This window comes from Pelmatolapia mariae, linkage group LG16_19 (assembly GCF_036321145.2).
Source record: "Pelmatolapia mariae isolate MD_Pm_ZW linkage group LG16_19, Pm_UMD_F_2, whole genome shotgun sequence".
Lineage (NCBI taxonomy): Eukaryota > Metazoa > Chordata > Actinopteri > Cichliformes > Cichlidae > Pelmatolapia > Pelmatolapia mariae.
The window spans coordinates 44,931,523-44,957,918 of NC_086241.1; the positions used below are offsets into that span (position 1 = coordinate 44,931,523).

At 46.4% G+C, this 26,396-nt stretch overlaps 1 protein-coding gene and 2 long non-coding RNA genes across 3 annotated transcripts; all 3 read right to left on the reverse strand.

Moving 5' to 3' along the window:
• Positions 1–1,786: 1,786 nt before the first annotated feature.
• Positions 1,787–4,820, reverse strand: LOC134645274 (uncharacterized). The gene is made up of 3 exons (XR_010096535.1): positions 3,533–4,820; positions 3,296–3,431; positions 1,787–3,206 (listed from the first exon to the last, which is right to left on the reverse strand). It is a non-coding gene; the product is annotated as an uncharacterized LOC134645274 (long non-coding RNA).
• Positions 4,821–6,114: 1,294 nt separating this feature from the next.
• Positions 6,115–14,239, reverse strand: LOC134645278 (uncharacterized). Its single transcript, XR_010096540.2, has 3 exons — positions 13,165–14,239; positions 12,656–12,802; positions 6,115–6,539 (listed from the first exon to the last, which is right to left on the reverse strand). It is a non-coding gene; the product is annotated as an uncharacterized LOC134645278 (long non-coding RNA).
• A 2-nt stretch (positions 14,240–14,241) lies between these two features.
• On the reverse strand, positions 14,242–24,520 carry LOC135932121 (uncharacterized). Its single transcript, XM_065469440.1, has 5 exons — positions 21,086–24,520; positions 20,083–20,139; positions 19,456–19,594; positions 16,203–17,785; positions 14,242–15,356 (listed from the first exon to the last, which is right to left on the reverse strand). Exons 1-5 carry the CDS (start codon positions 24,518–24,520, stop codon positions 14,256–14,258), a joined length of 6,315 nt encoding a protein of 2,104 aa, XP_065325512.1. The 3' UTR covers positions 14,242–14,255.
• Positions 24,521–26,396: the final 1,876 nt, after the last annotated feature.

Sequence of the window (26,396 nt, forward strand, 5' to 3'; positions counted from 1 at the left end):
TAAATGGGGAAGGCTTTCTCTACAAGTCAGAGGAGGAGTGGCCTAAACTGGATGTGGATTGCAGTGTAATTTCTGCAGATGACCCAGAGGTCAAAAAGGACCTGACAGTGAATGTCAATCACAAAATCCTACAAACTAAACACTTCTTGTCTTGGGCAAAACTCAAAATCTCTGTAGCCTGATTTTTAAAGCTCAAAGAGACCTTAGTGTTGCTAGGGCAGAAAGAGGAAAGAGTTGGTTGCTGCAGATCTGAATAAGAATGATCGGGAAAGTCAGAAGCAAGAAGTGGAGACAAGAATGGAAAGATTTAAGACCACTTTGAAGAAAGGAAATCTGACTCCAGAAGATTTAGCAGAGGCAGAATGTGTCAACATTGATTTTACGCCATATCCATTAAAAGTTGGGACATGCTGTGAAAACTAAGACAAAAATACTGGATAGTAAATGCAAATTCTGCTGCCAGGAAAATCATCTCTCGTTGTATCATGTGTGGACGCAACAGAGGAAAGTTTGTTGAAAAAAAGATGGCAGATCTGCCGAAGATAGAGTCGTGCCAAACACAGCTACATTCACAAATGTTGGAGTGGACTATTTTGGACCTATAAGTGTTAAAAGAGACAAAGTCTCCTTAAAAGGGATGTTCTTTTTACTTGTTTGACCAGTCGTGCAGTACATCTGGAGATTGCACATACACTTAATACAGACTCCTGTATAAATGCTGTGCGGAGGTTCATCTGTAGACGAGGCCCAGTTTCGACCATCAGGTCTGATAATGCTACAAATTTTGTTGGTGCAAATCAAGAGTTTGACTGAGCTGAGCTATGCTAAAATTCAAAATGCTTTTGTTCAGGATGGTGTCAAATGGAGCTTTAACGTCCCAGCAGCCTCTCACCAAGGTGGTGTGTGGGAGCGTCTCATTTGTTCCATAAAGAGTATTTTAGCCTCAATTTTCAAAGAACAAGTTTTGGATGATGAAGGACTCCAAATAGTCTTCTGTGAAGTTGAAGCTCTATTGAACGACAGACCCATTACCAGAGTTTCAGATGACTCAAATGGTCTTGAAGCACTGACACCCAATCACTTGTTGTTGAAAAACAAACCAGTTTTGCCACCAGGACTGTTTGATCCAAGCGATCTTCATGGCAGGAAAAGGTGGAAATGGGTACAATACATGGCAGAGTTGTTCTGGAAAAGATGGCTTGCTGAGTACCTACCTCTGATGAAAGAAGGACAAAAATGGACGAGGACTAAAAGATGTCTTATACCTGGAGATATTATTTGGATTGCAGGCGCTACAGCTCCAAGAGGATCATGGATGATGGCAAAAGTCATCCATGAGCAAACTTCTTTTGCTACTGGAAGCCTCATCTTGAAGAAAATCAGAGTGAATAGCTCCTTTCTTTTTGGAACTTTAAAGTAATTGTGATTGTATGCACAATTAGGGGCCGGAGTGTTGGAGCTATTTGTTCTTTATTTTTTATATTTTGAAATTTGTTAAAGTTTGTTGTTGGTTTACTTATATTTTAGGTTATTCACAAGTTTTATTTGTAGGTTAATACTTGCTTAATTGTTTGGGTTTGTTTTGTTGTTTATCTTGTTAAGTCAGTCAGGAAGAACTGTAGGGCTATTTTTCTCTAAATAAAGAGACTGGTATAGGACCAGTATGCACTGGAGTGAGCCTATGTCTTGTTTATTTTTTACCAGAGCAGAAGAAGCAGCAGGAAGCAACAAAAATTGATCTTTTTATTGCTTGCCAAACTGAATAAATAAACCATAAAATGCAACTTTCAAGTTTGGACAGTCGACTTCTTTTGCCTGCGTACAAGATCTTATCTCAGTGCAGCAGTGGCTTGCGGAATTTTAATTCTTGGATGTTTGGTTGTTCAAACAAAAGGAATCGCCACTACAGTCAGGGAGATTTCTCCAAATGTATTTACTTTGTAAAACATCTTGTGAGAAAAGGTTATTAAAGAAAGAAAAACAGGAACAAACACCAAAAGTCACAGCACCCAAAAATCCCACAAAGAATTCAGAATAATAACGAGGAATTGAGCAACAGCAGCATTCACACAATAATAATAGAATGAACTGAATACAAAAATATATTGATGAACAGACGTTTGTTAGGAAAAAAAACAAAAAAGATAAACTTTGTAATTTTTTTGTTGCACATCTCCTTCTTACCTTCAGAAGACTTTCATTAGCTGCACAAATCAAATTTAAAAATTACAATTTCCAGCTCTGCGTGAATATTTATGAAAGATTTGAACCATTTGCAAATGTTTTTATTTTTGTTTGTTTTTTAATGGATTAATCAAGACAATGTAGTAGTAGTAGTAGTAATAATAATAATAATAATAGCTCATCACCCTCTTTTTAAATCATCAATGAAAAGCTTGTCTTCAATCACACCAGGAATCTACTGATCTCTGCAATGTCTGATCAACATGTGATCTACATTGGTGACTACATGGACAATTTAAATATGTGCATGGATAAGCGTGTCTGCGGCCAAAGTGACCATGGTTTAACCTGTAGTGCTTCAATAACTGAGATCTTGCAGTCTCTTGTGCTGCACACTCTTTACACTTCCATATTCATGTTACTGAATGTCACGGCCCGGTGGACCAGCATGAAGATGATCAGCAGCGTCATTATTTTTCTCTCTCGCGCTCTCTGTCTCGCCAGGACGGAAGTCATGGTGGTTCCTGCCCTCGCCCCACGCACCTATGGAGAGTGAACACCTGTGCCTCATTATCCCTGCCACTACTTAAGTTGAGGAAAGGAAGCTACTCATCGCTGGATCCTTGTATGACTCGCACCAGTGTAGCCCCGGCTCTAAGATTAGTTCATAGCTCTTGTTGATTCTGTGCCTTCGTATTAACTTGTATATAGCTGTACTGCTACTTTTACTTGGATTACAGAGGTCTATAGGGTAGTGCTTCTCCCACTGGCAGTTCATCATGTTGGTTTCATGATGCAGCCTCCTGCAGCGGTAGGCAACCCTACAAAAGTAAACACAAAATGCAGTTTCTCAATCAAAGTGTTTATTATTTATGTTAAGGTGCGTGGCGAGAACGGGGCCCAAATGCAGGACTTTCCCATCCTGCAGGACTGTGCTGGTGGTCCAGGTGTGACAGGAAAACAACTCCAACACTCGACATTTACAAACACTTCGCTCCTGTGACACACTCCTCTCCAAGTTCCTAACAAGACAAGGTACAGAGATCAGATTGGTGAACTCACAGAAACACACGCACAGACTATTTCCACTCAGAGCTGGGACTTCACTTACTTGGTAACTCAATGATCCAGCGTTGACTGAAGCTCAGTCAAACACTTAAGTAGCGGCCAATCTAGACGGAAGACATGTGTGGCGGCTTCAACACGGGAAACACCTTCCGGCCTGATGACGCCCATAAATTGGCACGCTGGAATACACACACACACACACACACACACACACACTTAAAGGGGGAAGCAGGGGACTGGGAGGGGAGACAAAACAAAACACATAGAAAAACATACATACAGGCAGGTCGAACGTAGGAGACTCCCAGACCGTCACAATTTAGCAGGGAAAATTCAAACCTACATCATATATAGAGAAAATAAAGTAAAATGAATATTTTAGAGAGACGGACTGAGAGATAGACAGAGGGAGAGAGATAAATCCCTTTTCAGCACTTATGTCACAGTAAGACAGATATAAAAGCTACTAAACCAGTTCAAGGTTTGCAGCTAAGAAGGTCACACTTAACCTTCCACAGTTCAAGATAGTTTTAGTTAACGCAACTTTGTTCCAAATTACAAACCTAGGTTGTTCTTTAAGATTTACTTCTTGATTTAGGAATCAGATTTAATCTAAAACCTTCAGTTTCAGATTCTACTTATTTAAGAGAATCAAAGAGTCTAAGACCAATCTGTTCTGTGCAGGGCTGATAAAGCCAACGTAGTGCAATGAGCTCATTTAACTTGTGCTCATTACTAATCCCTCTGAGCAGTTTGTGTCTTTCCTTGCATGAGAAATAAACTGTTATCAAAACCCAATTTGGTGCATTGACCCTTTAACACAGAGTTCCTATAGAGAAATCTGGTTTGGCTCAAAACAGGAAAATAACATCAGCATATAACATCACTCAATAGTCAGGGAGGATAAATCACAGGTTCTGACTCCAGCTTGTCGGTCAGGTGAACAACCTGTTTCCTGACTCGGCTCTCCTCCACACAGTCCTCGTTCATAAATATAAAAATTCAATTTCTCCTCATTATAGTTGTTTCTACTTTCAGATCGAAAATGCAGATGAAGAGAAATGATGGAACTATCTGATTCAGTTGTGGCCCGTGGTTATTTGTGAACAATACATGTTGACAGGAAAAAAGCAATCACAAAGTCTGTGTATTCATAATTGAAACAGCTATCAAAAAATATTTGGCATGACGTCTTTGTTCAAAATGAATTCAAGTATTATTTCCTCCCTGTCCATTAGTGCCCTCACGTTGCATGCACCGGTGCAGCTGATGTCAATACTCAACCAAGTATGAGAGGGACTAAAGCTCTGTGGTTTAGATTAGGTGTGGGCACACCCTCACCAGACGTGCCAGCAGCTCTTACATTTAAAGGATGTGAATAAAGTTGTAAAGGAGGCTCACACTTGTTCTAAACTGTTTTTTTTTTTTTAGTTATATTATCTTATCACTTATATCATGTCTCTGGACTGTGGGATGAAGCCAGAGCTCCTGGAGAGAACCCAGACAGCCACGAGGACTCTCTTGCTCTGAGGTGACTGCTGTTCACGGTGCACTAAAGACTCTCAGTTGTCTTTGGATGCTCCTGTTTCTTTCTCCGTATGCAGTTACTGCTCCTCTCTTTTCAAAGACAAATACCAAATAACACGAGAGAAGACTGAATCACTTTAGAACAAGACAAACACTCCTGGTTACTCTGAGGAAATGTCATTACATGATGAATATATTTACCATGTTAGTAAGGGAAACTCGTTTGTGGTGTGTCTCTTCTTGTTTCTCCTTTTCATCAGATTCTTAAAAACAAAAGGCAGAAAAGCAACAATAAAAGTTAAAACCTCAAGAAGTTTTCTAACATTTTGGGACATCATTTCAGAGACAACCTTCAACATTACTTATTACTTACCACTGTGTTGATTCTTGCTGATGTCTGAGATGCAGCAGAGGATAATGTACACTTGGCACTGTCTTTATGGATCCTTAGTTCGTGTTGCACAGATTTACACTTGGCTCTACAATAGATGTTCCTCGTTCAACATCCAGTCCACAGCCCTGCCATATGTCCAACACAGTTCACAGAAGCAGTGCCAAAGTCTTAAAACTATTAAAGAGTCTTCAGAAAATAAGTTCTCTGAGAAAGGCTTCACAGTCTGAAGTGTTTCTTTGGTGGAGTGGGGCTCCTGCTGCTGCTCTCTTCCTCTGTAGCCTTTCTCTTCATGCTCTGTGCAAACCTCTTTAGAAACTGGCAGAGCACCGACATGATAACTCTGCCCTCTGAGCTGGAGTCCGTGATTCTCCAGCGGTTTGTCATCTCAGTGTCTTTTGTGTGATAAACAGCAGGATTGACTCTGGTGACGATGAGGTTGTTGGCATCCAGGCTGTGGACACAGTTCCTCCAGGCTGCCTTCAGCACATAAATATCCACCTTCTCTGGAAGCACTGGAGTCAGGATCTGAGAATGTAAGCGGGACCCTGCAGGCAGCACCATCATACCAGCTGGTGAGTCTGTAGAAGGAGATGGAGTGGTGTTCTCCCTCTGACTCTGCAGCACGGGGTTTAAAAGGTGTCGTAAGCTGCTCTGAGTGAATCAATCCCCTGACTGCGATTGGAGGAAAATCTTGCACCCGGTAACCAGGTCATGGTAAAGGGAGAGGAGCAGATTGTTCATAGAGTCCAAATGGCTGCTGTTTAAAGGACGGTTCCTCAAGTTTGTTGACGACTATCTGACACACACTGACTGGACTCACCAGCTCAGCTACGAGAAAACAGAACGGTCATCTATGTTAATCACAACATAATCAGACAAATTAAGGATTTCAATGTCAAGACACGGCTTTATATCATAATATGCTATTTCCACATGTGGCAACACGAGGTGGAAATAAAGTAATTACTCTTCACAGTTTTAAAAAGACAACGCCACCCTGGGAATTTCACCCAGAGAATACTGGAGGCAACACTAATCACTACGAAGGCAGTTAGGTTTGTTATACTCAATACAGAGACGAGGTTCAATGATAAAATAAATTGACAATTTATTAATTAAAACATTTAAAAGCACAGTCATAAATATCAGTGTATAAGTATGCTAAAAAAGGTATTCAGAGCTGAGGCTTACCAGTGGAGGGCAGGGATGCCACACACAAACTCAAAAAAAAGAAGAAAATACACCAAGACACAAGTGCAGCACACTATCACACACTCACACTAATAAATTAAACAAGGCAGGTGTGTACACTCAGAGGATCCCACCACCAAGGCACCCTGGTCTCCTCCACGTCGGCGCTCCGCATCTGAATAAAAGAAACAAAGAAAATTTTAATATATTGCAACAAAACTAATATGCAGCGCTGGGGGATAACCCAACTGCAGGACCACACTGGTGATCTACAGCTAGAAAAAGGGCCTCCCACCAGTGGCGTAACAAAAAGCCAAACTACAAATCAAATACAGTAAAACAACATACAATCTGGGTAAAACTCTAAAATATGGAGCAAACGGAATCGCCGTATTGCTCCAACTTGCCGTCTGCACGGCTGTAAGTTAATTATCCAGTCAGTCAATCAGTATGCGCGCCAGCCGACCCGCGTGGCATGCATATGGCCGTTGTCAACGCCGACGTCCACTTTAAAGGCTGGCAGCAGTAGGAAGCAAACTTCGCAGCCGGAACAGACAGTAAAAATAAAGTAAAACAAAGCAAAGCATCACAGCAAAGCAGCAGCCCTTCAGTTTGCGTAGCTTGGTGCAACACTAAGGCCCACACTTCCTGCAAAGCATAATAAATAATTACTATAAAAGAACAACAGAAGGCAGAGAGCGTAACAGAAGTTGATTACATACCAAGTAAGCCGTGTCATAAAACGTAAGCGGAATGGCTCAGAGGAGGCTTCTACAGCTACGACCTACAAACAATAGCTGTTTACCACCAAGCAAGGTAATATACACACTACAATGAGTAAACACCTACCAGCTGCGATGGAGGCTTCAGAAGAGTAACTAATCTCAGCAACACCAACAGGAAGTCAGGTGACCAAGAAGGAGATCACAGGTAAGCGATCCAGGGACACTCAAATGGCCACTATTTATACTAGCGCCCCCTAATGGGCCAGGCTGAAAGTGGGTTGGACCGAGGGATAACATTCATCCTGCCACAATCTACCCCTCCTTTTTGCATTGTCGCCCCGACGATGGATTACAAAGACACCCAGGTTAATCCCAAGGCCTAAAAAATGCAGAGACAGCATGTATTCTAGGCTCAGAAATAGAGTTTGCAGCCCCTTGTGCCACCTCCCCTGTTGGTCTTGGGAGATGATGGATGTTTGAATGCTGGCCGGCCGTGGACCGTGTAGTTCTTCGCACAACAATATTTCTTTTATCAGAGCTCGTAGTGGAAACAGGAAGAGAGCTAGATGGAACTGGTGCTGCACTCTGAGTAATTGTACAAGTGGCTGGAACATCGGAAGTTCGGTCTTCTGGTGAGAGCAACAACTCAGAGCTACTTGGAATCACTACTGGGCAGTAAGATGGTGAAACATTTACGTGAGGAGCTCCTATGCTCAGGAATAACAGGTCACTGTCACTTGATGAGTCATGTTCTGGTTCTGCGGATGATATTTCTGGGCCATGTGGGCTACTGCACGGAGCAGGCCCTTCTGGTGGTGTAGGTGCCATTACCACAGCCTTCAGCAAGGTACGATGAACATGCTTCACACTGCTAGGATCATCTGCAGGTGCAATGGTATATACTGCCCCACCTCCTTTAGGTGCCTTCAGGATTCTATATACCGCTGGTTTCCATCGATCTTTGATTTTACATCTCCCTCTTCCACTCAAATCGCGCAGGAACACCAACTGCCCGTCGTTCAATGGTGCCTCTTTCACCTTTTGATCATGGTGCCTCTTTCTGCGGTCGGCAGCCAATTGCAGTCGTTCCTTGGCTCCTTCATGTACAACCTGTAGCCGGGCTTGATGCTCCTGAATCCACTCGTGCCCATCTCCACTGATGGGGTCTGGTACTCTGCCCAACAGAAAGTCCACTGGCAACCTGGGTTCTTGCCCAAACATCAATAAGAATGGAGTTTCCCCAGTAGCCTGATGGGGAGTGGTGTTATAACAGTAGAGTAACTGGGGCAAACATACATTCCAGTCTCTTTTTCTGGATACTGGCAGGGTCCGCAACAAATTGTGCAAAGTCCTATTAAAACGTTCACACTGACCATTTCCAGCCGGATGATAAGGAGTAGTATGGGACTTCTCAATACCATAAAACTTGCAGAGCTGCTGGATCAGGGAGCTTTCAAAGTTACGACCCTGATCGGAATGAATACGGGCAGGTACACCAAACTTCGAAAACCACTCAGTTACAAGAACCTGGGCCACTGTAGCAGCACATTGGTCACGAGTGGGGACAGCCAATGTATACTTGCTGAAAACATCAGTCATTACCAAGACATTCTCCAGCCCATTCCGGGAGGGTTCAAGCAGGGTGTAATCAATGGCCAAGATTTCATTTGGTCGAGAGGCCAACAAATGTCCCATGAAACTTTGAGCTGCAGGTTGGGTGTCTTTTGCAACTTGGCAACGTTCACATCTCTGACACCAGCGAGCTACCTCAGCAGACATACCTGGCCAGTAGCACCGTGAGCGGAGAAGCGCTAGGGTCCTTTCCACACCTTGATGGCCATGGTCCTGATGAACATGAGTCAACACCTGCTCAATTAATGCACTAGGCAGCAAAAGCTGAAGTACCACCTCGGCACCATCAAGGCGATGAACCTGACGATACAGAACTCCATCCCTTTCAATCAGACGATCCCATTGTCGTAGCAGCACCAGAGCAGGTGGGGAAAGCTGCTGCCGCTCCTCAAAGCTGGGTCGCTGCTTCCGTCTCCAGAACACCAGGATCTCCTCTACCACTGGGTCGACCTGTTGGAGGGTATGAAGATCAGGAGTAGTGAGATGGGGCAAAACTGTAATGGCAGCTTGGGATACCTCAACTGGTCCCAGCCGCAAGGCTTGTTGAAGAGGTTCAGGCAAGGCTGTACCAGGAACCATGGCTTTAATTTCCTGAAGATCGGGTGGATGCTGGCGAGATAAAGCGTCTGCATTCTTATTACTCCTTCCTGACCTGTACTTTAAGTCGAAGTCAAACGAAGCGAGCTGAGCTGCCCAGCGCTGTTCAGTAGCCCCAAGTTTAGCAGAAGACAAGTGACTAAGAGGATTGTTGTCGGTGTAAACAATACACTTGTGGCCCAACAAGTACTCTCTAAACTTCTCAGTCATGGCCCACTTAAGTGCCAAAAACTCCAGCTTCATTGAGCTATAATTTAGCATATTGCGCTCAGTAGGCCTCAAACCCCGACTGGCATAGGCTATTGGCCTCACCTTACCTCCCTGCTCCTGGGAGAGCACCGCCCCTAGGCCGCCATGGCTGGCATCCACTTCTAAAATAAAAGGCAAAGAGAAATCTGCATAAGCAAGCACTGGTGCTGTTGTCAGTTTAGTCTTTAATGCCTCAAAACTTTGAGCACACTCTGCAGTCCAGTTCTCCACTACACCATGCTCTGACCTCTTCTTTGATTTTCTGCCTCCCCACTCTGCCACCAGTCTATGCAGAGGTGCCGCCAACTTAGCAAAACCCTCTACAAAACGGCGATAATAGCTGGCAAACCCAAGAAAGGAGCGTAGTTCCGAAACAGTCTTAGGAGGCTGCCAGTTAGCTACCACTTCCACCTTGCTAGGGTCCGTGGAGACGCCCTGATCGGAGATGACGTGGCCCAAGTAGCGAACCTCCCGCTGGAAAAAGGCACATTTGGCAAGCTTTGCTTTCAAACCCTCCTGCTGAAGCCGACCTAGCACCACATCCAGCCGCTCAAGATGTTGCTGTACTGTCGATGAGAAGATTACAATGTCATCAAGATAGAGAAGCAGAGACTGGCACTGTTGATCACCGAAAAGGCGTTGCATTAGTCTCTGGAAGGTGCTAGGGGCATTACAGAGCCCAAATGGCATTCGGTTCCACTCAAATAGGCCGAAAGGAGTACAGAAGGCAGTCTTGGGCCTATCCTCTTCCGTAACTGGGACCTGATTGTAGCCACTTGCTAAATCCATGGTGGAGAACCAACGGGCACCAGTCAGCGCATCTAGGGATTCTTCAATGCGCGGCAGGGGGAATGCATCTTTCCTTGTCTTGTTGTTCAATTGCCGATAATCAACACACATGCGTGGGCTGCCATCCTTTTTCTTAACGAGCACGATGGGAGAAGCATAGGGGCTGCTACTCTCTCTAATCACCTTGGCCCCTAGTAACTGATTAATATGCTCTTTCACAACCTCATACTCTGAAGGGGGGATGCGCCTATAACGCTGCCGCACGGGGATATCATCTAAGAGCGGAATGTCATGGGAGATCAAGTTAGTGCAACCCAAATCAGTGTCATGAGCAGAAAAGACCGAGCTGTATTTCTTAAGGAGAGACCTCACCTGTCCCTGTCCCTCTGCTGACAGTTTAGACAAATCAATTCTTGCCATCTGATCCTGCACAGTAGGGGTTGCGGTGTGAGAGGCCATTGTTGCTACATTCGGGGGTATTTCTGTCACACCAGCAGGCAAACTGACCACGTAAACATCCTCCAGGGTCCCTATAACAGTCCTGGGATGAAGCAAAACCGCCATGGTCCCTACATTAACAACTGGTATGTATGCAGTACCTCTAACCACTCGAACCAATGCAGGGGACGCTAAAAGTCCAGCAGGCAAGTTAACATCATTGGGTTCAAATAACACGGTGGCACCTGAATATTGCTCAGAACAGGTGGCAGCCACTATTTTCATTACACCACCCGGAATGCAACATGCTCGCTTACCTCTCACTCTCACATGGCCAGACAAATCCAGTGGGGCTCTTATACTAACATCATGGCACTTTTGCAGCGCATGCACAAGGGGTTTAGGGGCCTCTGTGACAGAGCCCAAACTAAACAATGCTTCACCATGTTGCCCAAAAAGCTCGTGGTAACACTTCCGAATTACATTCATCCCCAATACACCCGGAACCGTGGAAGGTCCTGCACCTGGAAGATCTTTAACGATCAACACGCCACACTGTGGAAGAAACTTACCACAGAGCTCTACACTTAGCTCGATATAACCAAGGTAGGGAATAGACAAACCATTAGCCGCTTTAAGCTGCAACCAATGACAAGCTTGGAGGCGCTCTTGACCCCAGGACTCAAAATGCTGGCAGAAAAAGCTTTCAGTAATGGTGGAGACCATAGACCCCGTATCAACCAAACAAGATACTTTTACACCGCCCATGTCCACATCTATATGCGGACAGGATGAAATTAATTTGGAGGCTGCCTCTGGACCATTAGAAACAACCCTTGAGCCAATAGACACCCCACCCGAACTGTGGCTCGGCAATACGGAGGGTGCTAGTTTTCCGAAGCCGTATTTAAAGGAGAGTGCCTCCGATTATGCAGAGGGGCCTGCGAAGGTGGCCGGGAACGAGGAACACGTTCCCCATCACACTCCCGAGCAAAATGTCCAGGTTGCTGACAACGTCGGCATATAATGGAATCGCTCCGTCCTGAGCGAGACATTCGATGGGGGCCCTGCAATCGAGCAATGCTCTGAGTGAGCTGATTAAGTTGCTCCTGCTGGCGCTTTAACAATTCCTTCATCTCACTCATTTCAGACAAATGGGTGGACTGGGCTATTCCTGAAGGACCACTATGGACCCCATACTGAATGCCATAGACAGAAGGGACAGAACTGCTTCTATGTCTAACACCACTAGGCAACCCTTCACGTTCCCACCTAATAGCTTCCCCTCTAATCTCCAGCAATGTCAGTGTTGGCTGCCTCCTTACTAGCTGCTTTAACTCCCGCCGCAAGGTACTATCTAAGACCTGTTCAACAAATTGATCTCTTAATAAAACGTCTGCATTGGGCATGCCATTGGGGGCACTCGATTTAACTTTCTCCATAAGACCCAGGAGAGCGAGGGAAAACTCTTGCAGTGTCTCATTTTCCTGCTGTTTCCTAGAGAAGAAAGCTTCCTGCAATGCTACATAGGAGTCTGAACAGCCATAAAGTTCTTGCAATATAGTGATTATCTTAGCGGGATCCGACCTCTCTGCACTAGAGCGATATTTGATCTCCTCATGTGCTTCCCCTTCCAGGTGGTCAAACAGGAAAAATGCTTTATCAGCCAAAGACAAATGACGTGCTCTAGCGCAGCCTTCTATTTCCTCCAACCATTCATCCAACCCTATACCTGATTTTCCTCTAAACATAGGGCATTTTCTGTCACGGGGCACAAAAACTAGTCTCTCTGCTACAGAGACACTAGCAGTTGGGGGGTTAACAGATGATGCAGTTGAAGTAGAAGGTGTATCACTAGTACCTGACCCAACAGCCCTCTCCTGACGCAGCCTCTCATTGTCTGCTTTCAGCTGCGCGATCAAGTCCCTGAGTTCCTGTAACTCTTCCTCCATCTCTGTAACACAGCTGTGGAATCCCACACCAAAGTAGCTGCTGCTTTGCTTTTATCCTGTACAAAATAAATTTTAAAAAACAGTTTACGTTATACCAGAAAATAAAAAGGAACACACGTCTCTGTTTTTAAAGAGTATATCCTGTCGACCAACGCCAAGTTTGTGGCAACACGAGGTGGAAATAAAGTAATTACTCTTCACAGTTTTAAAAAGACAACGCCACCCTGGGAATTTCACCCAGAGAATACTGGAGGCAACACTAATCACTACGAAGGCAGTTAGGTTTGTTATACTCAATACAGAGACGAGGTTCAATGATAAAATAAATTGACAATTTATTAATTAAAACATTTAAAAGCACAGTCATAAATATCAGTGTATAAGTATGCTAAAAAAGGTATTCAGAGCTGAGGCTTACCAGTGGAGGGCAGGGATGCCACACACAAACTCAAAAAAAAGAAGAAAATACACCAAGACACAAGTGCAGCACACTATCACACACTCACACTAATAAATTAAACAAGGCAGGTGTGTACACTCAGAGGATCCCACCACCAAGGCACCCTGGTCTCCTCCACGTCGGCGCTCCGCATCTGAATAAAAGAAACAAAGAAAATTTTAATATATTGCAACAAAACTAATATGCAGCGCTGGGGGATAACCCAACTGCAGGACCACACTGGTGATCTACAGCTAGAAAAAGGGCCTCCCACCAGTGGCGTAACAAAAAGCCAAACTACAAATCAAATACAGTAAAACAACATACAATCTGGGTAAAACTCTAAAATATGGAGCAAACGGAATCGCCGTATTGCTCCAACTTGCCGTCTGCACGGCTGTAAGTTAATTATCCAGTCAGTCAATCAGTATGCGCGCCAGCCGACCCGCGTGGCATGCATATGGCCGTTGTCAACGCCGACGTCCACTTTAAAGGCTGGCAGCAGTAGGAAGCAAACTTCGCAGCCGGAACAGACAGTAAAAATAAAGTAAAACAAAGCAAAGCATCACAGCAAAGCAGCAGCCCTTCAGTTTGCGTAGCTTGGTGCAACACTAAGGCCCACACTTCCTGCAAAGCATAATAAATAATTACTATAAAAGAACAACAGAAGGCAGAGAGCGTAACAGAAGTTGATTACATACCAAGTAAGCCGTGTCATAAAACGTAAGCGGAATGGCTCAGAGGAGGCTTCTACAGCTACGACCTACAAACAATAGCTGTTTACCACCAAGCAAGGTAATATACACACTACAATGAGTAAACACCTACCAGCTGCGATGGAGGCTTCAGAAGAGTAACTAATCTCAGCAACACCAACAGGAAGTCAGGTGACCAAGAAGGAGATCACAGGTAAGCGATCCAGGGACACTCAAATGGCCACTATTTATACTAGCGCCCCCTAATGGGCCAGGCTGAAAGTGGGTTGGACCGAGGGATAACATTCATCCTGCCACAATCTACCCCTCCTTTTTGCATTGTCGCCCCGACGATGGATTACAAAGACACCCAGGTTAATCCCAAGGCCTAAAAAATGCAGAGACAGCATGTATTCTAGGCTCAGAAATAGAGTTTGCAGCCCCTTGTGCCACCTCCCCTGTTGGTCTTGGGAGATGATGGATGTTTGAATGCTGGCCGGCCGTGGACCGTGTAGTTCTTCGCACAACAATATTTCTTTTATCAGAGCTCGTAGTGGAAACAGGAAGAGAGCTAGATGGAACTGGTGCTGCACTCTGAGTAATTGTACAAGTGGCTGGAACATCGGAAGTTCGGTCTTCTGGTGAGAGCAACAACTCAGAGCTACTTGGAATCACTACTGGGCAGTAAGATGGTGAAACATTTACGTGAGGAGCTCCTATGCTCAGGAATAACAGGTCACTGTCACTTGATGAGTCATGTTCTGGTTCTGCGGATGATATTTCTGGGCCATGTGGGCTACTGCACGGAGCAGGCCCTTCTGGTGGTGTAGGTGCCATTACCACAGCCTTCAGCAAGGTACGATGAACATGCTTCACACTGCTAGGATCATCTGCAGGTGCAATGGTATATACTGCCCCACCTCCTTTAGGTGCCTTCAGGATTCTATATACCGCTGGTTTCCATCGATCTTTGATTTTACATCTCCCTCTTCCACTCAAATCGCGCAGGAACACCAACTGCCCGTCGTTCAATGGTGCCTCTTTCACCTTTTGATCATGGTGCCTCTTTCTGCGGTCGGCAGCCAATTGCAGTCGTTCCTTGGCTCCTTCATGTACAACCTGTAGCCGGGCTTGATGCTCCTGAATCCACTCGTGCCCATCTCCACTGATGGGGTCTGGTACTCTGCCCAACAGAAAGTCCACTGGCAACCTGGGTTCTTGCCCAAACATCAATAAGAATGGAGTTTCCCCAGTAGCCTGATGGGGAGTGGTGTTATAACAGTAGAGTAACTGGGGCAAACATACATTCCAGTCTCTTTTTCTGGATACTGGCAGGGTCCGCAACAAATTGTGCAAAGTCCTATTAAAACGTTCACACTGACCATTTCCAGCCGGATGATAAGGAGTAGTATGGGACTTCTCAATACCATAAAACTTGCAGAGCTGCTGGATCAGGGAGCTTTCAAAGTTACGACCCTGATCGGAATGAATACGGGCAGGTACACCAAACTTCGAAAACCACTCAGTTACAAGAACCTGGGCCACTGTAGCAGCACATTGGTCACGAGTGGGGACAGCCAATGTATACTTGCTGAAAACATCAGTCATTACCAAGACATTCTCCAGCCCATTCCGGGAGGGTTCAAGCAGGGTGTAATCAATGGCCAAGATTTCATTTGGTCGAGAGGCCAACAAATGTCCCATGAAACTTTGAGCTGCAGGTTGGGTGTCTTTTGCAACTTGGCAACGTTCACATCTCTGACACCAGCGAGCTACCTCAGCAGACATACCTGGCCAGTAGCACCGTGAGCGGAGAAGCGCTAGGGTCCTTTCCACACCTTGATGGCCATGGTCCTGATGAACATGAGTCAACACCTGCTCAATTAATGCACTAGGCAGCAAAAGCTGAAGTACCACCTCGGCACCATCAAGGCGATGAACCTGACGATACAGAACTCCATCCCTTTCAATCAGACGATCCCATTGTCGTAGCAGCACCAGAGCAGGTGGGGAAAGCTGCTGCCGCTCCTCAAAGCTGGGTCGCTGCTTCCGTCTCCAGAACACCAGGATCTCCTCTACCACTGGGTCGACCTGTTGGAGGGTATGAAGATCAGGAGTAGTGAGATGGGGCAAAACTGTAATGGCAGCTTGGGATACCTCAACTGGTCCCAGCCGCAAGGCTTGTTGAAGAGGTTCAGGCAAGGCTGTACCAGGAACCATGGCTTTAATTTCCTGAAGATCGGGTGGATGCTGGCGAGATAAAGCGTCTGCATTCTTATTACTCCTTCCTGACCTGTACTTTAAGTCGAAGTCAAACGAAGCGAGCTGAGCTGCCCAGCGCTGTTCAGTAGCCCCAAGTTTAGCAGAAGACAAGTGACTAAGAGGATTGTTGTCGGTGTAAACAATACACTTGTGGCCCAACAAGTACTCTCTAAACTTCTCAGTCATGGCCCACTTAAGTGCCAAAAACTCCAGCTTCATTGAGCTATAATTTAGCATATTGCGCTCAGTAGGCCTCAAACCCCGACTGGCATAGGCTATTGGCCTCACCTTACCTCCCTGCTCCTGGGAGAGCACCGCCCCTAGGCCGCCATGGCTGGCATCCACTTCTAAAATAAAAGGCAAAGAGAAATCTGCATAAGCAAGCACTGGTGCTGTTGTCAGTTTAGTCTTTAATGCCTCAAAACTTTGAGCACACTCTGCAGTCCAGTTCTCCACTACACCATGCTCTGACCTCTTCTTTGATTTTCTGCCTCCCCACTCTGCCACCAGTCTATGCAGAGGTGCCGCCAACTTAGCAAAACCCTCTACAAAACGGCGATAATAGCTGGCAAACCCAAGAAAGGAGCGTAGTTCCGAAACAGTCTTAGGAGGCTGCCAGTTAGCTACCACTTCCACCTTGCTAGGGTCCGTGGAGACGCCCTGATCGGAGATGACGTGGCCCAAGTAGCGAACCTCCCGCTGGAAAAAGGCACATTTGGCAAGCTTTGCTTTCAAACCCTCCTGCTGAAGCCGACCTAGCACCACATCCAGCCGCTCAAGATGTTGCTGTACTGTCGATGAGAAGATTACAATGTCATCAAGATAGAGAAGCAGAGACTGGCACTGTTGATCACCGAAAAGGCGTTGCATTAGTCTCTGGAAGGTGCTAGGGGCATTACAGAGCCCAAATGGCATTCGGTTCCACTCAAATAGGCCGAAAGGAGTACAGAAGGCAGTCTTGGGCCTATCCTCTTCCGTAACTGGGACCTGATTGTAGCCACTTGCTAAATCCATGGTGGAGAACCAACGGGCACCAGTCAGCGCATCTAGGGATTCTTCAATGCGCGGCAGGGGGAATGCATCTTTCCTTGTCTTGTTGTTCAATTGCCGATAATCAACACACATGCGTGGGCTGCCATCCTTTTTCTTAACGAGCACGATGGGAGAAGCATAGGGGCTGCTACTCTCTCTAATCACCTTGGCCCCTAGTAACTGATTAATATGCTCTTTCACAACCTCATACTCTGAAGGGGGGATGCGCCTATAACGCTGCCGCACGGGGATATCATCTAAGAGCGGAATGTCATGGGAGATCAAGTTAGTGCAACCCAAATCAGTGTCATGAGCAGAAAAGACCGAGCTGTATTTCTTAAGGAGAGACCTCACCTGTCCCTGTCCCTCTGCTGACAGTTTAGACAAATCAATTCTTGCCATCTGATCCTGCACAGTAGGGGTTGCGGTGTGAGAGGCCATTGTTGCTACATTCGGGGGTATTTCTGTCACACCAGCAGGCAAACTGACCACGTAAACATCCTCCAGGGTCCCTATAACAGTCCTGGGATGAAGCAAAACCGCCATGGTCCCTACATTAACAACTGGTATGTATGCAGTACCTCTAACCACTCGAACCAATGCAGGGGACGCTAAAAGTCCAGCAGGCAAGTTAACATCATTGGGTTCAAATAACACGGTGGCACCTGAATATTGCTCAGAACAGGTGGCAGCCACTATTTTCATTACACCACCCGGAATGCAACATGCTCGCTTACCTCTCACTCTCACATGGCCAGACAAATCCAGTGGGGCTCTTATACTAACATCATGGCACTTTTGCAGCGCATGCACAAGGGGTTTAGGGGCCTCTGTGACAGAGCCCAAACTAAACAATGCTTCACCATGTTGCCCAAAAAGCTCGTGGTAACACTTCCGAATTACATTCATCCCCAATACACCCGGAACCGTGGAAGGTCCTGCACCTGGAAGATCTTTAACGATCAACACGCCACACTGTGGAAGAAACTTACCACAGAGCTCTACACTTAGCTCGATATAACCAAGGTAGGGAATAGACAAACCATTAGCCGCTTTAAGCTGCAACCAATGACAAGCTTGGAGGCGCTCTTGACCCCAGGACTCAAAATGCTGGCAGAAAAAGCTTTCAGTAATGGTGGAGACCATAGACCCCGTATCAACCAAACAAGATACTTTTACACCGCCCATGTCCACATCTATATGCGGACAGGATGAAATTAATTTGGAGGCTGCCTCTGGACCATTAGAAACAACCCTTGAGCCAATAGACACCCCACCCGAACTGTGGCTCGGCAATACGGAGGGTGCTAGTTTTCCGAAGCCGTATTTAAAGGAGAGTGCCTCCGATTATGCAGAGGGGCCTGCGAAGGTGGCCGGGAACGAGGAACACGTTCCCCATCACACTCCCGAGCAAAATGTCCAGGTTGCTGACAACGTCGGCATATAATGGAATCGCTCCGTCCTGAGCGAGACATTCGATGGGGGCCCTGCAATCGAGCAATGCTCTGAGTGAGCTGATTAAGTTGCTCCTGCTGGCGCTTTAACAATTCCTTCATCTCACTCATTTCAGACAAATGGGTGGACTGGGCTATTCCTGAAGGACCACTATGGACCCCATACTGAATGCCATAGACAGAAGGGACAGAACTGCTTCTATGTCTAACACCACTAGGCAACCCTTCACGTTCCCACCTAATAGCTTCCCCTCTAATCTCCAGCAATGTCAGTGTTGGCTGCCTCCTTACTAGCTGCTTTAACTCCCGCCGCAAGGTACTATCTAAGACCTGTTCAACAAATTGATCTCTTAATAAAACGTCTGCATTGGGCATGCCATTGGGGGCACTCGATTTAACTTTCTCCATAAGACCCAGGAGAGCGAGGGAAAACTCTTGCAGTGTCTCATTTTCCTGCTGTTTCCTAGAGAAGAAAGCTTCCTGCAATGCTACATAGGAGTCTGAACAGCCATAAAGTTCTTGCAATATAGTGATTATCTTAGCGGGATCCGACCTCTCTGCACTAGAGCGATATTTGATCTCCTCATGTGCTTCCCCTTCCAGGTGGTCAAACAGGAAAAATGCTTTATCAGCCAAAGACAAATGACGTGCTCTAGCGCAGCCTTCTATTTCCTCCAACCATTCATCCAACCCTATACCTGATTTTCCTCTAAACATAGGGCATTTTCTGTCACGGGGCACAAAAACTAGTCTCTCTGCTACAGAGACACTAGCAGTTGGGGGGTTAACAGATGATGCAGTTGAAGTAGAAGGTGTATCACTAGTACCTGACCCAACAGCCCTCTCCTGACGCAGCCTCTCATTGTCTGCTTTCAGCTGCGCGATCAAGTCCCTGAGTTCCTGTAACTCTTCCTCCATCTCTGTAACACAGCTGTGGAATCCCACACCAAAGTAGCTGCTGCTTTGCTTTTATCCTGTACAAAATAAATTTTAAAAAACAGTTTACGTTATACCAGAAAATAAAAAGGAACACACGTCTCTGTTTTTAAAGAGTATATCCTGTCGACCAACGCCAAGTTTGTGGCAACACGAGGTGGAAATAAAGTAATTACTCTTCACAGTTTTAAAAAGACAACGCCACCCTGGGAATTTCACCCAGAGAATACTGGAGGCAACACTAATCACTACGAAGGCAGTTAGGTTTGTTATACTCAATACAGAGACGAGGTTCAATGATAAAATAAATTGACAATTTATTAATTAAAACATTTAAAAGCACAGTCATAAATATCAGTGTATAAGTATGCTAAAAAAGGTATTCAGAGCTGAGGCTTACCAGTGGAGGGCAGGGATGCCACACACAAACTCAAAAAAAAGAAGAAAATACACCAAGACACAAGTGCAGCACACTATCACACACTCACACTAATAAATTAAACAAGGCAGGTGTGTACACTCAGAGGATCCCACCACCAAGGCACCCTGGTCTCCTCCACGTCGGCGCTCCGCATCTGAATAAAAGAAACAAAGAAAATTTTAATATATTGCAACAAAACTAATATGCAGCGCTGGGGGATAACCCAACTGCAGGACCACACTGGTGATCTACAGCTAGAAAAAGGGCCTCCCACCAGTGGCGTAACAAAAAGCCAAACTACAAATCAAATACAGTAAAACAACATACAATCTGGGTAAAACTCTAAAATATGGAGCAAACGGAATCGCCGTATTGCTCCAACTTGCCGTCTGCACGGCTGTAAGTTAATTATCCAGTCAGTCAATCAGTATGCGCGCCAGCCGACCCGCGTGGCATGCATATGGCCGTTGTCAACGCCGACGTCCACTTTAAAGGCTGGCAGCAGTAGGAAGCAAACTTCGCAGCCGGAACAGACAGTAAAAATAAAGTAAAACAAAGCAAAGCATCACAGCAAAGCAGCAGCCCTTCAGTTTGCGTAGCTTGGTGCAACACTAAGGCCCACACTTCCTGCAAAGCATAATAAATAATTACTATAAAAGAACAACAGAAGGCAGAGAGCGTAACAGAAGTTGATTACATACCAAGTAAGCCGTGTCATAAAACGTAAGCGGAATGGCTCAGAGGAGGCTTCTACAGCTACGACCTACAAACAATAGCTGTTTACCACCAAGCAAGGTAATATACACACTACAATGAGTAAACACCTACCAGCTGCGATGGAGGCTTCAGAAGAGTAACTAATCTCAGCAACACCAACAGGAAGTCAGGTGACCAAGAAGGAGATCACAGGTAAGCGATCCAGGGACACTCAAATGGCCACTATTTATACTAGCGCCCCCTAATGGGCCAGGCTGAAAGTGGGTTGGACCGAGGGATAACATTCATCCTGCCACAATCTACCCCTCCTTTTTGCATTGTCGCCCCGACGATGGATTACAAAGACACCCAGGTTAATCCCAAGGCCTAAAAAATGCAGAGACAGCATGTATTCTAGGCTCAGAAATAGAGTTTGCAGCCCCTTGTGCCACCTCCCCTGTTGGTCTTGGGAGATGATGGATGTTTGAATGCTGGCCGGCCGTGGACCGTGTAGTTCTTCGCACAACAATATTTCTTTTATCAGAGCTCGTAGTGGAAACAGGAAGAGAGCTAGATGGAACTGGTGCTGCACTCTGAGTAATTGTACAAGTGGCTGGAACATCGGAAGTTCGGTCTTCTGGTGAGAGCAACAACTCAGAGCTACTTGGAATCACTACTGGGCAGTAAGATGGTGAAACATTTACGTGAGGAGCTCCTATGCTCAGGAATAACAGGTCACTGTCACTTGATGAGTCATGTTCTGGTTCTGCGGATGATATTTCTGGGCCATGTGGGCTACTGCACGGAGCAGGCCCTTCTGGTGGTGTAGGTGCCATTACCACAGCCTTCAGCAAGGTACGATGAACATGCTTCACACTGCTAGGATCATCTGCAGGTGCAATGGTATATACTGCCCCACCTCCTTTAGGTGCCTTCAGGATTCTATATACCGCTGGTTTCCATCGATCTTTGATTTTACATCTCCCTCTTCCACTCAAATCGCGCAGGAACACCAACTGCCCGTCGTTCAATGGTGCCTCTTTCACCTTTTGATCATGGTGCCTCTTTCTGCGGTCGGCAGCCAATTGCAGTCGTTCCTTGGCTCCTTCATGTACAACCTGTAGCCGGGCTTGATGCTCCTGAATCCACTCGTGCCCATCTCCACTGATGGGGTCTGGTACTCTGCCCAACAGAAAGTCCACTGGCAACCTGGGTTCTTGCCCAAACATCAATAAGAATGGAGTTTCCCCAGTAGCCTGATGGGGAGTGGTGTTATAACAGTAGAGTAACTGGGGCAAACATACATTCCAGTCTCTTTTTCTGGATACTGGCAGGGTCCGCAACAAATTGTGCAAAGTCCTATTAAAACGTTCACACTGACCATTTCCAGCCGGATGATAAGGAGTAGTATGGGACTTCTCAATACCATAAAACTTGCAGAGCTGCTGGATCAGGGAGCTTTCAAAGTTACGACCCTGATCGGAATGAATACGGGCAGGTACACCAAACTTCGAAAACCACTCAGTTACAAGAACCTGGGCCACTGTAGCAGCACATTGGTCACGAGTGGGGACAGCCAATGTATACTTGCTGAAAACATCAGTCATTACCAAGACATTCTCCAGCCCATTCCGGGAGGGTTCAAGCAGGGTGTAATCAATGGCCAAGATTTCATTTGGTCGAGAGGCCAACAAATGTCCCATGAAACTTTGAGCTGCAGGTTGGGTGTCTTTTGCAACTTGGCAACGTTCACATCTCTGACACCAGCGAGCTACCTCAGCAGACATACCTGGCCAGTAGCACCGTGAGCGGAGAAGCGCTAGGGTCCTTTCCACACCTTGATGGCCATGGTCCTGATGAACATGAGTCAACACCTGCTCAATTAATGCACTAGGCAGCAAAAGCTGAAGTACCACCTCGGCACCATCAAGGCGATGAACCTGACGATACAGAACTCCATCCCTTTCAATCAGACGATCCCATTGTCGTAGCAGCACCAGAGCAGGTGGGGAAAGCTGCTGCCGCTCCTCAAAGCTGGGTCGCTGCTTCCGTCTCCAGAACACCAGGATCTCCTCTACCACTGGGTCGACCTGTTGGAGGGTATGAAGATCAGGAGTAGTGAGATGGGGCAAAACTGTAATGGCAGCTTGGGATACCTCAACTGGTCCCAGCCGCAAGGCTTGTTGAAGAGGTTCAGGCAAGGCTGTACCAGGAACCATGGCTTTAATTTCCTGAAGATCGGGTGGATGCTGGCGAGATAAAGCGTCTGCATTCTTATTACTCCTTCCTGACCTGTACTTTAAGTCGAAGTCAAACGAAGCGAGCTGAGCTGCCCAGCGCTGTTCAGTAGCCCCAAGTTTAGCAGAAGACAAGTGACTAAGAGGATTGTTGTCGGTGTAAACAATACACTTGTGGCCCAACAAGTACTCTCTAAACTTCTCAGTCATGGCCCACTTAAGTGCCAAAAACTCCAGCTTCATTGAGCTATAATTTAGCATATTGCGCTCAGTAGGCCTCAAACCCCGACTGGCATAGGCTATTGGCCTCACCTTACCTCCCTGCTCCTGGGAGAGCACCGCCCCTAGGCCGCCATGGCTGGCATCCACTTCTAAAATAAAAGGCAAAGAGAAATCTGCATAAGCAAGCACTGGTGCTGTTGTCAGTTTAGTCTTTAATGCCTCAAAACTTTGAGCACACTCTGCAGTCCAGTTCTCCACTACACCATGCTCTGACCTCTTCTTTGATTTTCTGCCTCCCCACTCTGCCACCAGTCTATGCAGAGGTGCCGCCAACTTAGCAAAACCCTCTACAAAACGGCGATAATAGCTGGCAAACCCAAGAAAGGAGCGTAGTTCCGAAACAGTCTTAGGAGGCTGCCAGTTAGCTACCACTTCCACCTTGCTAGGGTCCGTGGAGACGCCCTGATCGGAGATGACGTGGCCCAAGTAGCGAACCTCCCGCTGGAAAAAGGCACATTTGGCAAGCTTTGCTTTCAAACCCTCCTGCTGAAGCCGACCTAGCACCACATCCAGCCGCTCAAGATGTTGCTGTACTGTCGATGAGAAGATTACAATGTCATCAAGATAGAGAAGCAGAGACTGGCACTGTTGATCACCGAAAAGGCGTTGCATTAGTCTCTGGAAGGTGCTAGGGGCATTACAGAGCCCAAATGGCATTCGGTTCCACTCAAATAGGCCGAAAGGAGTACAGAAGGCAGTCTTGGGCCTATCCTCTTCCGTAACTGGGACCTGATTGTAGCCACTTGCTAAATCCATGGTGGAGAACCAACGGGCACCAGTCAGCGCATCTAGGGATTCTTCAATGCGCGGCAGGGGGAATGCATCTTTCCTTGTCTTGTTGTTCAATTGCCGATAATCAACACACATGCGTGGGCTGCCATCCTTTTTCTTAACGAGCACGATGGGAGAAGCATAGGGGCTGCTACTCTCTCTAATCACCTTGGCCCCTAGTAACTGATTAATATGCTCTTTCACAACCTCATACTCTGAAGGGGGGATACGCCTATAACGCTGCCGCACGGGGATATCATCTAAGAGCGGAATGTCATGGGAGATCAAGTTAGTGCAACCCAAATCAGTGTCATGAGCAGAAAAGACCGAGCTGTATTTCTTAAGGAGAGACCTCACCTGTCCCTGTCCCTCTGCTGACAGTTTAGACAAATCAATTCTTGCCATCTGATCCTGCACAGTAGGGGTTGCGGTGTGAGAGGCCATTGTTGCTACATTCGGGGGTATTTCTGTCACACCAGCAGGCAAACTGACCACGTAAACATCCTCCAGGGTCCCTATAACAGTCCTGGGATGAAGCAAAACCGCCATGGTCCCTACATTAACAACTGGTATGTATGCAGTACCTCTAACCACTCGAACCAATGCAGGGGACGCTAAAAGTCCAGCAGGCAAGTTAACATCATTGGGTTCAAATAACACGGTGGCACCTGAATATTGCTCAGAACAGGTGGCAGCCACTATTTTCATTACACCACCCGGAATGCAACATGCTCGCTTACCTCTCACTCTCACATGGCCAGACAAATCCAGTGGGGCTCTTATACTAACATCATGGCACTTTTGCAGCGCATGCACAAGGGGTTTAGGGGCCTCTGTGACAGAGCCCAAACTAAACAATGCTTCACCATGTTGCCCAAAAAGCTCGTGGTAACACTTCCGAATTACATTCATCCCCAATACACCCGGAACCGTGGAAGGTCCTGCACCTGGAAGATCTTTAACGATCAACACGCCACACTGTGGAAGAAACTTACCACAGAGCTCTACACTTAGCTCGATATAACCAAGGTAGGGAATAGACAAACCATTAGCCGCTTTAAGCTGCAACCAATGACAAGCTTGGAGGCGCTCTTGACCCCAGGACTCAAAATGCTGGCAGAAAAAGCTTTCAGTAATGGTGGAGACCATAGACCCCGTATCAACCAAACAAGATACTTTTACACCGCCCATGTCCACATCTATATGCGGACAGGATGAAATTAATTTGGAGGCTGCCTCTGGACCATTAGAAACAACCCTTGAGCCAATAGACACCCCACCCGAACTGTGGCTCGGCAATACGGAGGGTGCTAGTTTTCCGAAGCCGTATTTAAAGGAGAGTGCCTCCGATTATGCAGAGGGGCCTGCGAAGGTGGCCGGGAACGAGGAACACGTTCCCCATCACACTCCCGAGCAAAATGTCCAGGTTGCTGACAACGTCGGCATATAATGGAATCGCTCCGTCCTGAGCGAGACATTCGATGGGGGCCCTGCAATCGAGCAATGCTCTGAGTGAGCTGATTAAGTTGCTCCTGCTGGCGCTTTAACAATTCCTTCATCTCACTCATTTCAGACAAATGGGTGGACTGGGCTATTCCTGAAGGACCACTATGGACCCCATACTGAATGCCATAGACAGAAGGGACAGAACTGCTTCTATGTCTAACACCACTAGGCAACCCTTCACGTTCCCACCTAATAGCTTCCCCTCTAATCTCCAGCAATGTCAGTGTTGGCTGCCTCCTTACTAGCTGCTTTAACTCCCGCCGCAAGGTACTATCTAAGACCTGTTCAACAAATTGATCTCTTAATAAAACGTCTGCATTGGGCATGCCATTGGGGGCACTCGATTTAACTTTCTCCATAAGACCCAGGAGAGCGAGGGAAAACTCTTGCAGTGTCTCATTTTCCTGCTGTTTCCTAGAGAAGAAAGCTTCCTGCAATGCTACATAGGAGTCTGAACAGCCATAAAGTTCTTGCAATATAGTGATTATCTTAGCGGGATCCGACCTCTCTGCACTAGAGCGATATTTGATCTCCTCATGTGCTTCCCCTTCCAGGTGGTCAAACAGGAAAAATGCTTTATCAGCCAAAGACAAATGACGTGCTCTAGCGCAGCCTTCTATTTCCTCCAACCATTCATCCAACCCTATACCTGATTTTCCTCTAAACATAGGGCATTTTCTGTCACGGGGCACAAAAACTAGTCTCTCTGCTACAGAGACACTAGCAGTTGGGGGGTTAACAGATGATGCAGTTGAAGTAGAAGGTGTATCACTAGTACCTGACCCAACAGCCCTCTCCTGACGCAGCCTCTCATTGTCTGCTTTCAGCTGCGCGATCAAGTCCCTGAGTTCCTGTAACTCTTCCTCCATCTCTGTAACACAGCTGTGGAATCCCACACCAAAGTAGCTGCTGCTTTGCT

Bases quoted from the DNA above. Each gene is read 5' to 3' on its own strand.
- LOC135932121 (XM_065469440.1), bottom strand. From the start codon at position 24,520: ATGGCGGTTTTGCTTCATCCCAGGACTGTTATAGGGACCCTGGAGGAT. The intron at 20,140-21,085 runs GTCTCTGCATTT...TCTTTTATTCAG, and splicing joins CTGAGCCTAGAATACATGCT to ATGCGGAGCGCCGACGTGGA. The intron at 15,357-16,202 runs GCTTCGTTTGAC...CATTCCGATCAG, and splicing joins AGCGCTGGGCAGCTCAGCTC to GGTCGTAACTTTGAAAGCTC.